Source organism: Schistocerca americana, chromosome 3, assembly GCF_021461395.2.
Source record: "Schistocerca americana isolate TAMUIC-IGC-003095 chromosome 3, iqSchAmer2.1, whole genome shotgun sequence".
NCBI classification, from domain to species: Eukaryota; Metazoa; Arthropoda; class Insecta; order Orthoptera; family Acrididae; genus Schistocerca; species Schistocerca americana.
The window spans coordinates 939333739-939346269 of record NC_060121.1 but is presented as its reverse complement, the minus strand read 5'-3'; the positions used below and the strand labels follow the sequence as shown (position 1 = coordinate 939346269).

The following is a 12531-nucleotide window of genomic DNA, read 5'->3' as shown; positions in this document are numbered from 1 at the left end:
ATACAAAATCCCTAAAACATAAACAAATAACAAAGATACAATAACTGTTCATGCACGTCAGAATAAAAACAGTCTAGAATCAAAAGTGTTACCAAAAGCGTATGCCAAGACCTTGACGTTGGACTACATCGTATTCCTTAATTCAAAGTTCTCAGGAACCACTAAGGGTTTTATGGGTTGAAACAATTAACTATGCTACGATAAATTTTGTAGAAATTCTCTTCACAGCAAAACAGTTTTCAGGAAACAGAAACTGAATACAAGAACTGTGCATTAAAAAAAAAAATTCACACTGAGTCAACATTTTTATTCAAAATAACAAGACCACAGAAAAGACTGCGTGATAACATACACAACAGTAACTGCAAGTAAAATAAGCACCCTTCGTGGGCAAAATTTCACACCATGTTAACTATCTGTATACAATGTATTTCTGAACCTCCGATAAATGTATTTAACGTCATATAAACTACAAACCGGTTGTCACGTAACCTCTTAGTGTCTCGGTCATGCTCCTCTGTAGGTCTTCAGTATGTATCACATATTTGAATAACATATTCAGTTACAGTGTCAAATACTAAAATAATTCCATGTCTTCTGTACGTATCGTGCTTCGTCCGCCATAAAAATTCAAATATAAATCCTTCCCTCTGGTTTTATACTTACGTAAAACGTAGCACACAAATACTGTTTTGCTTCCCTGTTAAAGGCTATATATTGTGAAGATTTTAATGAATAAGTTTTTTTTTTTTTTTTAAATACGAACGGTAAGAACATGATTGTTATTCAACAACAACAAAATTATAACGGATTACCAATCATTCTTTTAGGGAATACATCACGATTGAACCTCTTTATCGTGGACACCTAATCATACTTCACCTGTCTCAAATTTATTTTTTTGTTTTTTGTTCGTAGAGATGGAAAGACAGCTGAGAACCACATGACGAAATGTTTAGATGGCGAGCGTGTATTGCCAGGCTTTTTCTACAAAGCATCCCATTACTAACATTTCACAGCAAATAAGTGATTATACCCAAGACAATAAACTACATGATACTCGTATTTACTAACCGAATACTACTTTCTTAACAGGTCAGTTAACACCAGAATTACTTCAACGGTGCGTAGTGAACAGATTACATGTGATATTGTGATCTGTGGTGATGGATTCGTATCATTGCCCCCTAATGCAATCGTTCCATTCTTCTCTGTATTGCGAAATAATAAGATCTCTTGTGCCATTATTAATCATACGCGTTTCTTAGCAGGTCTGCTTAAAAAAATCCTATGTGATGGATACGACCTACGTCAATAAAAACTTTGCATTTTATGATAAAGGTATCAAGGACTGCAAATGAAATATTAACAGTTATCGCATTACCCAGTATTTGGGAGTGTGAAAGTTACCACTCGTGCAGATTATCCTATAATTTCAGAGTATATTTAATATTAGATGTTTGCAATCACATTTTTTTTAGCTTTCAGGCTTCTAACTTCGGAAATGAGTAAATTAACGAAGACGCCAGACCTACCCTCACTGCCCCCCCCCTCCCCCCCCAATTCTTCTTAGTCACTGATCAGTTGTAACAAACAAATATGTAATACCGTGTTTCAACTTCGCGAACAGATCAATACCGTGTCACTAGTGTTTCCCCTAAGTTCGCATGTAATAGAGGGTACCTTTTCAAATACATATTTGTATATGTCGTAAGTTTTATTCAACTGAACATATGTGCCCACTGATCGTATTGAAAATCCCGTAACGTACACATAGCTCTCATGAACCAGTTCAAGAACGTTTGAATGCCAGTGAAACCGGTACTGTGGTTTATTAGATTAGATTAGATTCAGTTTCATTCCAGAAACCTAAAAATGAGATGATTCTCAAGGGTGTGGAACATGTCAAAGAGCATAAACTAGAACATTTGAATGTAATACTCACTTCCCAGATCATTTGTCAGGAGGCTGTCAAGATATTACATTACAGTGAACTGGATCTGCTAAGATTTACAGGTTTAATACATTGTCAGAATGAAACAGTGTTATGCACTTTAATAAATTTGTTGTACACAAAATACCTAATCTTGACAGTTGGTACCAAGTCCTGTCAAAACTGACATCCTACACACATTTCTACTTAAGAAGGTCGAACAGTCCCTGTTATGGTATTCCATATAGAATAAAAGGAGTTGCCTACCAAAATGCCTTTCAAACTCTCTTTAAACTGTGCTTTATCTGAAACAAAGTTTATAGCTTAGTCTTGTAAATCAATAATAGAATATTACTACAAAGTTCTTTTGAAGTCCGCCAGTGTTAGAGCATTCTTCCATAGCTAGCACCATAAAGACCATTGTACTTACCAAATACTATTGGATTATGTCACAAGGTCACTTGGGATGTTAAACCATTTACATTCTGTAGAATACATAAATGTGATAGAATAAAAGTGCACACAGCACAAATGTGATCATATAAATTTCTTCAAGAGCGGTCTCATGTATATGTTTATGCAGAGACCTATCTTCTTGAAATACTGGATAAATATGTTACCATTGTGTTACCAATTCTATGTCATTCGCCAGCCATGGCTGGACAAACTGCGTCAAAATTATGATAATCCTACACAATTAAATGAATACAATATTGTAACTGAGACTGTGACGCGAAAATGGATTTTATAAGAATTAGATTACAATATACTTGACAATAATTACAAATATAAAATAAAAAAATAGTGTAGTTAAGTAGCGGAGTCCCTGTTGTTGTTGTGACACTGAATTGCAGCTCAGGTAGACACTCTTCTATTACCTGAGAAGAATTCTTCAGTACTGTACAAAAGGTTGCTCTCTTAATTTATATAAAATTTTAATTGTAAATTGCTCCACTGGTGATGACTGAAAATCTTTAGATAGTGCATTAAATAGTTATAGGGCCACCATTGGGAAACTGTTTTGTGTCTTTGTTAATCGACATCTTGGGCTTTCTGATTTATCTTTGTGTGAAGGGGGCAGTTGAATCTATATTGGCTAAAACAGCTAGAACTCCTAATCTATAAAGAACTGATTTACAATACATAATTTTATGGTTGAGATAATGATATTCATTGCTTTCTTTTGCAAGAAAAGCACAGTCTTGCAGCCTGCACAGCTTGCAGCAGCAGCCTATAGCTGATGTGACTGTGGAGCATTGATTAGTAGACTTTTAGTTGGTACTGTTCTGATATTGTACTTTTTAGTTTCCACAAGAGATGCAGGATACATGAAATTTGAAATCTATGTATTTAGTGGGCTCTTGCCAGGTTAACTTATTATTAACAAAAAAAAACAGACATTTAACAGTGCTCCAGTATCACTGAGGTTGCACGTCTCAGCATTAGATATTCATTAATTTTTATTTTGTTCGTGATAAACCAGGCTCTTGCCTTGCTAATTAGGACTTCTGCTTGTTGAACAACACTTTCTCTTTTTGAGAACAAGGTTGTATTGTCCATGAACAACAAGGTATGCTAATCGAAACTTATGTCATTAACGAAAACGCTGGAACAACATAGGCCCTATTAGGGATCCCTGTCGCACACCTTGTTGTAACTTCTTTTCATCTGATTATGCAAGGATCACACTCCTTGCACTGATGCAGTCTGTCATCTGTTATTCAGGTAGGACTGGAGAGTTTGTAGAACAGTTTCTCCAATAACATATGAGTTTAGCCTTCTGAACAGGGCCTTTACATGGCATACAATTGAATGCTTTACCAAGATTACATATTGTCAATGCTATAGACTCTTTGTCTTCAAAACCCTGACTTATATTTGTAACTAAGTCAAGTACTGCTGTTATTGTTGACATGCCCTTCCGAAAGCCATGTTTTGAATCATAAAAGAGGTGATTTCCATCTAAATAATGCAAAAGAGCTGGTCTTTCATTATAGACTCCATCACTTTAGCTGGTGCTGGTAGTACAGTTATGAGGCAGTAGCTTCACATTTTATTTTGCAAACTGGTACCATGACTGCTTTTATGAAGTCTGGAAATTCCCCAGCATAGTTGCATTTATTTTTTACTTTTGTCAGTGGTTGAACAGTTCGACAGATTTCAGACATGCCCTGAGAGTCTTTTTACAACTTTTACTAGATCTTTTGGATAAACATTCTTCCATATGACCATGCCACATTTATTTCAAAATTTCACAGCAGCTGCAGAATCTCTTCTAACGTCAGATATTTCACCTACTCTGCAGTCCAATTTCTTTATAAAATGTTCATTAAATTCATCTGAACTGCAAAGAATTAAAGCACAATGTGGGCTTTAGCTTGCATTCCTTAACAAGATCCCACACTGATTTGTGAGAGTCACGAGCTGCTTCAATAAGTATAGCATTGCTTTCCTCCTTTGGTTTTTATACTTCTCTTTATGTAGGTCCTTTTGACCTAATCCCAGTCTCTTTAGCAGCTTTGTCCTTATCATTTAGTATTTGGGCAAAGCATTTTATTTCAGTTAGTCTGAGGGAATACTACCTTTTCACTTTGACAGTTTTCTATAGGCATTTTGATATATTTGGTGCCAATCTATGGAAGACACTAGTTTTAAAAGCATCTAAACTTTTCTTTGTAGGAACCCTGTTTATGAATGCATGATTTGAATGCCTGTTGAAACTATCTCGAGTACTCACTGACTTTGTCCATAGCTTCATGATTACTACACTGTGGCCACAACTATTTAGTTTTGTGACACCTGACTCAAGATAAACTTCTCTTCTTGTTCGTAGATAATTTGCCACTAATAGTCCATATACTGTCAACTAGTACAATAACTATTATGTTCTACTTGTATATCAAATGACAAATGTAAGAAATAGAAGCTCTGCAGCAAATAATGCTTCAGAATACAACCAGATAGCAAGTAGCAGCATGTGTGGGCGCAATAAGAAAATAACTAAATTGTGTTCCTACATATATTTATTCATAATAAGATCATTGCAGATGCTAAGCAATCATAGTTTCTAAAAATCACTTTTGGAAAATGCAAAGATTTATCCTGTAAAGGCATTCCGTACATTTCCTGCATCATTGTGGACTTTAAGAAACTGCTTCATCTCAGATGACCTCTGCTTGGAGCATTTTATATCTTAGAAGAAAAGCAAAATCAAGACAGGAACACATTATTTCTGTTAGGCGTGCAAATGCCAAGGTCTCATTTTTTCCTCTCTTATGGCATACCTTCTACAACTACATTTACACCTATTTTGTACTCTCCAAACCATTGTGAAGTGCATAGAGGACATGTGCCAGTTATTAGGGTTTCTCCTCGATCCATTCACATAGGGAGTGCAAGAAGAATGATTGTTTGAATGCCTCTACTGTAATTATTCTAATCTTGTCATCATGATCTCTATGTGAGCAATACATTGGGGAGTTGTAGTATATTACAAGAGTCATTATTTAAAGCCAGTTCTTGAAACAGTAGACTTTCTCAGGATAGTTTACATCTATCTTCAAGGGCCTGCCAATTCAATTTCTCCAGCATCGTTGTAACACTCTCCCATGGGTCAAATAAACCTGTAACCATTCATGTTGTCCTTCTCTGTATACATTAAGTATCTCCTGCTAGTCATATATGGTATGTGCCCCATACACTTGAGCAGTATTCTAGAATGGGTTGCATGAGTGATTTGTAAACAATCTCCTTTGTAGACTGATTGCATTTTCCCAGTATTCTATCAACAAAATAAAAGTCTACTATCTGTTTTACCCGTGACTGAGCATATCTGATCATGCCATTTCATAGCCCTAAAAAGTGTTACGCCCAGGTATTTGCACGAGGTGGTCAATTCCTTTTGTGACTCACTTATATTATAGTAATAGGATACTACTTTTTTTTCATTTTGTGAAGTGCACAATTTTACATTTCTGAACATTTAACGCAAGTTTCTAATCTTTATGCCTCTTTGAAATCATATCACTATCTGATTGAATATTTATGCAGCTTCTTTGAGACAGTACTTCATTATAGATAACTTCAACATCTGCAAAAAATCTGAGATTGCTATTGATATTCTCCACAAGGTCATTAATATACAACATGGACAGCAGGGGTCCCAACACACTTCCCTCGGGCACACCAAAGTTACTTCTGCATCTGTCGATGATTCTCCATCCAAGATAACATGGTGCATCCTCCCTACCAAAAAGTCCTCAATCCGGTCACAAATTTCACTTGATACCCCATATGATCAGGCTTTTGACAAGAAGTGTAGGTGTTGTAGTGAGTCAAATGCTTTTCAGAAACTGAGAAATAATATGTCTATCTGACTGCCTTGATCCAAAGATTCCAGTGCGTCATGTGAAAAGAGTTGGGTTTCACATGATTGATGTTTTTGGAATTGATGCTGGTTGGCATGGAAGAGGTCATTCTGTTCAAGATACCTCATTGTGTTTGAGCTCAGAGTACAGTATAAGAGTCTACAACAAACTGACGTCAAGGATATTGGACAGTAATTTTGTACTTGCCGATATTGCCTACTTCTCAAAATCTAAAGTAGCTTTGGGCTAAGAAGAACCCTTCTTTTATAATGTAAACAGGTTGTATTAACCCTAATACAAGCTTTCTTTCGTGTGCTTGTTTTTTTCAGACAGATGAATTGGTTTCTGTAACAAGAGTACCAGATGGATTCCACTAAAAAAGAGAGCAACAGTGTTAAAAGAATATGGTTTCTTGTACCCGTTGCTGTTTTAGCAACAGGCTGGCTGTATTTCTTGACAACTATTGCCCCAAAACTCAATAATGGAAACAAGGTAAGCTGATCAGAACTATAACCTGTTTGAGAAGGAATGTCATTTGGCTGCATTTCTTGATTGATGATGCCCCAAAACTTGAAAATGAAAACAAGGTAATCTAATCAGAACTGCAGCCTGTGATAGAAGAAACAACTTGTATGATTGATTTTTTTAGTTATCTGTGACTTTTAAAATTTCATAAATATTTCTTTGGGACTCAGTGGTAAAGTGTCAGACTAAAGTTCCAAAGGTCCTGGGTTTGAGCCCCAGTCTGCCCCAAGATTTTTATCTGTCACTTATCACTTCTTTCACCCCTGACAATTTTTGTTAATCAAAAAAATATTGAACTGCGCTGTGGTTCAGAGTCCATGTTAAACTGTAATACCACCTATAACTGGTTGGGAAAGTCAGTCCAAAGGTGAGAGGAAGACAAAGGCATACCATCTCCAACAGGACCATGCCTAGTAAAGCACTGTGGTGTTCAAATCAGCCTTTGAGTTGATGATGGCTTTTCCTTTATGTAGATATTCCATTCTGAATTGCTTCTTATTTGCTACTACTAATCATGTTTATTATATATTTTCTATTTTTATGTATTGTATCATTCTCTTCTTTCAGGATGAGACTCTGCTTGTATTACGTTTTGGCACATCATACAATTGTGTATGAAGCCTTATAAAGTGTTCATTCTTGCATCATCCTTTAGTAATTATTAGGTGCCAATATTTGTCAACCAAGTTTATTTTTCCTATGTGAGCTCTTTTAAACTTCAGTTGATACTTTCTCACATCTAAATTCGATTGCTGTCAGTTTTTTTCTTCTTCATGTTGCATTTCAAATAATATCTGATACATTTTAGCACATAGCTTGACACACATTCTTATTTTATTACTTTCCTTTAACACATGGTATCAATTCTGTTTCTATAGAGAAGGTCCCCATGACAGCAGTCAGACTGTTAAATATACCATATTGAGCTTCTGTAGGCAACTCCCTTCAAACCGTGCTGATGTTACTTATTATTGTTGATTTCTGTGACAAACTATTTGAAAAATAAGTCCTTCGTGTTTTTTATGTCTAGATAAGTGATGTAGAAACATATGCTTACAATTTGCACTCTGTTAAATTTCTGAGATCTGGAGAATGTGTGTTAAACTGTAGTCTAGTTGTAGATTGTGACTGACATTACTGTAGTTCTAGTGTTAAGCTTTGATGGTTTAAATGATTCCCATCCAACTGCTGTGTTAGTTTTTCATCTGATCTTCAATAATCTGTAGGACAGTTCAGATGTATTTGATAAAGTAAGTAATCATTGTCACCCAGCCACACTTCAAGCACTTTGACTTCAAAAGGTACACCAAAATTATTGGTTGTGATAACTGAAGCTGCCGTGTCGTCGTAGAGTACTTTCAAGATTGATATATATTTAATTGGGTACTCATGGGATATAAAAATTTTCTGTAGAGTACTATGATCAGCAATATCAGATGCCTTCACTAGATCTATAAAGAACTGTTGAGGTGTGTGTTCTGTTTCTAACACTTCTTTTATAGTTGTTGCCCTGTAAATGCCATACCAATTTAGGTGAGTATGTTTAAGATGCTGGATTTGCATTTGGAAGAATGTTGCTTCATTTTCCTGCCCAGGCATATAGATTTAGGTTTTCCATGGTTTCCCTGAAGTCATTCTTTTGAAAAGGATATGGCCAATTTCCTATCCCTTTCTCCCCTGATTCTGATCTTGGGCTCCATATCCAGTCAGCTCATCATTGACAGGACATTAATGCTTAGTTGTCCTGCCTGCCTCCTTTATGTCATATCTGTCATAACTTTGTTTGTCTGAGAACTTTATTTTGGTCAGAATCTTTTCTGAAAATATTGAGATAAGTTTGCATTGCATCTGAGCCATGATCTTCCAAGTATTCAACACAAATGAGTTTCCCTGCTGGTATGCTGTCTGGGCTTGCTGGTCTGTGTGCCGTAGTATGAGTTATGGCTTTCTAGACTTAAGTTAATGTTGGAGGTATACAAAGTTCTTCCTTTACTGGTGACTGGTCTAAAGTCATTTTCAAGGGAGCTAGATGCCCTAGATGGTACTGATATGAAATGTGTTATCTCACTATAAATTGGAAACTAATTGTGCTAATGCAACAAAAATTGACATACTGGTAAACATTCACAACGTACATTACCACACAATAGTACAGTGTCATGGAGGCTGAACTCCTTCATGCATTAAACTGTGATCCCCATCTCAAAATTATTTAACGCTTTGTAACCATGGACATGAAGCAAGTTTACACTACATATTAGAAAAAAAGCATACACTAATGAATTCAATGTTTGTTTATGCGGAAAGTGCAAAGTTTCCCTGTGGTTCCATGTTAAACAGTAGTTGCCCAACAGGCTGGGTAAATCAGTTCACAGGTCTGAGGAAGGCAAGCAAGGGGACCATGCCTACTAAAGCTCAGTGATGTTCAAAACTATCTTCAGATTGATGAGTGCTGTATAAAAAAGGGTCGCCTTTGTAGTGCAGTAAGTGGAAATCCTCACCATTAATGCAAAGTTGTATTTTCAAGTAGAAATTAGGCAAACCGCACTATTGTCATGCATGTCACCTCAACTAATATCCTGGAATTCTGTATCTCTCAATGTGTTGATTCTATATTCAGTCAACCATCTGGTTCACATTTTCATCCAAATGCAGATAATTTCCTATTTATTATTGAATGACACTTTTCAAGTCAGCACTGAGTTCCCTGAAAAATGACTTTAGGATCTACTATAGAATGCAGGCTTTCACAACTGCTGTTTGCATAATTGCTGATATTTGTTTTATGGGCATAAAGTCATGGTCCAAGGCATAATTCGCTGCCTATGTTTCATCTTCCAATGCTGGAGACATCATTAGAGACTGTAACAAACTCAAAAAGCAGTTACAAACTCAAAAAATTCTTAGCAAGACAAAATTTTTACATGCATCCATGCAACGATTGATTTTTGATGTCATCAGATCACTGCTTAAGATCATGGAATCATGCCAATATATGCTATGGAACTTGTAGTGAGGTACAATTGGCGCTGTTTGTTTTATTTAGAACTGAGGCTGCCAACTTGTCTAATTTCAATGCTTCTTCTTATCTGTTGAAGCTGTTTTTGTGATTTTGAATTTAAATGCCCTCTCAGGACAACCTAATTTAGTAGTTAGTAGATCTTGGTAAAACCATAGTGTCAGAGAAACAAATGTGTTAGTTTCTTGGTCATAGTGCATGATCTGCTCCAGCTGATTCATCCATCTCGCCCAGGCAACAACTGCTCTTATTTTATTTTTTCCAATTTCTGTCAGAGTTGTACTCACAAATCTTTATGTGTGGTGACTAATTTCAGACTACATTGTCCATTCACAAACCATAAATGAATGCTAATCACCACAAATAAAAATTTTTGAATGCAGCTGTGCTGAAATGTGGAAAAAGTAAAATTTAGTTATCCATGTTGTATCCTTGTTCCTACATTGTATTGGAACATCATAATTTGCTCTTGTGTTCCTTGAGGCAGATGTTAATATTTATTTTTGTAGTTCCTATGTACAATTGGCCACAAGTGCAGGGGATCTGACATATTCCTGCTGCAGCAAACAGTCTTCAAATATTCACACAATATTTCTTGTTGGCTGAAGCATTGTGTCAATACCATGTTTTCTGAGTACTTTTCTGATGTGAGTTTTCTTTCATTAGAAGCTCTAGGCCTTTTAGGATGTAGTGCTCTGTTTATATCTTCGTCATTTATTCAGGAGGGAGTTTTTAAATGATTGAACTTGTCCTCCAAACACTGTGGTTCACAGAGTCTTTTAATTCTGCATGGGGTAGGGACTGAAATTTCTGTGCAGGTGTCTACCCATATTAGTGGGCCTTCTGTAGACTGTGCTCCATAGTTCCAGCATGTTTTCTAAGTACCTGAACAATGGAATTTGACCTCCTTTCTCTTTTTCCATAGTGAACGTTATATTAGAATTAATATTATTCAGAAAATTTAGAAATTCAGAAGGTTCTTTTTCTTCATAAGGCCATATAACAAAAGTATTATCCACATACTGAAACCAACAGGAGAGTTTCTTCTTCACCATCTAAAGGGTTGCTTCTTCAAACTTTTCCATACGAAAGTACGCTACAACTTCACTGAGTGTACTACCCAAAGCCACAACATCAGTTTGCTCATATAATTTATTGTCTCACTGAAAGTAAGTAGATGTGAGACAATATTTAAAGAGATCTACCATATCCTTTGCTAAAGTACTTTCCAACTGTATAATAATAATGGCGTGTGACGAGGGCCTCCCGTCGGGTAGACCGCTCGCCTGGTACAAGTCTTTCGATTTGACGCCACTGCGGTGACGCGTCGATTGGGATGAAATGATGATGATTAGGACTACACAACACCCAGTCCCTGAGCGGAGAAAATCTCCAACCCAGCCGGGAATCGAACCCGGGCCCTTGGGATTGACAGTCCGTCGCGCTGACCACTCAGCCACCGAGGGCGGACACTTTCCAACTGTGATATCACCTCTTTAATAGAGGGAATAAGTGCTTGGCAGTCTCATAGGTTGGACAATCAATGGCACTAACAGCTGGTCTCAGTGGAAAGCCCTGTTTGTGAATTTTTGGTAAACCATGCAATTTTGGTGGATTGCTTCTGATTTGACAAGACCCTTCTTGTCAGCAGGAGAAATTGAAGAGAACTTCATTAGTTAGCATTTCCATTATCCTGAGAACATAAGTTTTGGGATCTCCCATAAGTTCTCTGTATCTTCTTGGATCTAACAAGTCCCTAATTTTACTGTAGTATACTTCTTTCTTTCTTCATTGCCACTGTAGCATTGCCTTTGTCTGCTGGAAGAATTTGATTGTCTTTATCAGAATTTAAATCTTAGAGACACTTCATCTCACCTTTCGTTAAGTTATTGCTAGGTCATTTGCTCTTAAGCAGGATCCTGGCTGAGGCTATACATATCTATTCTGCAGCTGGTTTAGGTAAAACATGGATTTCAGCTTCAATATTAGCAAGTGCTAGATGATGCAACCACATCATTTTCTCCTTTGACAGGCATCTCTGTTTCATTCTTAGACAGAAGTGTGTCAGACTTATTAATAACAGCATGACTCATATCTGAAGGTAGGAAAGTTACTCTCTTCTTTTCCAATCTGTCGAATTTCTCCTTCCATATATTAACTGATATTGCAAAATCTGCTTCCATGGCTTGGTACATTAAACTATCAGTCTTGTCCCAATAGTAATAGACGGCAAATCATCGAGTAAAACTGAAGTGATATCAGGTGTTCCCCAGGGAAGCGTCCTGGGACCTCTGGACCTCTGCTGTTCCTGATCTATATAAATGACCTGGGTGACAATCTGAGCAGTTCTCTTAGATTGTTCGCAGATGATGCTGTAATTTACTGTCTAGTAAGGTCAGCCGAAGACCAGTATCAGTTGCAAAACAATTTAGAAAAGATTGCTGTATGGTGTGGCAGGTGGCAGTTGACGCTAAATAACGAAAAGTGTGAGGTGATCCACATGAGTTCCAAAAGAAATCCGTTGGAATTCTATTACTCGATAAATAGTACAATTCTCAAGGCTGTCAATTCAACTAAGTACCTGGGTGTTAAAATTACAAACAACTTCAGTTGGAAAGACCACATAGATAATATTGTGGGGAAGGCGAGCCAAAGGTTGCGTTTCATTGGCAGGACACTTAGAAGAT

General features: G+C 36.7%; 1 protein-coding gene across 4 annotated transcripts in view; it reads left to right on the top strand.

Moving 5' to 3' along the window:
* Positions 1-429: 429 nt before the first annotated feature.
* Positions 430-12531, top strand: part of LOC124605953 (transmembrane protein 41A-like) — a 60018-nt gene continuing 47916 nt past the window's right edge. The window contains exons 1-2 of one of the 4 annotated variants that reach the window (XM_047137915.1): positions 430-530; positions 6630-6792. In XM_047137915.1, coding sequence (XP_046993871.1) covers positions 6664-6792 — 129 coding nt within the window. In that variant the 5' untranslated portion in view covers positions 430-530; positions 6630-6663. Of the gene's footprint in view, positions 531-916; positions 1124-1164; positions 1342-6629; positions 6793-12531 lie in introns of those variants that run through there. The other 3 variants (XM_047137917.1, XM_047137914.1, XM_047137916.1) reach the window with 3 other exon arrangements.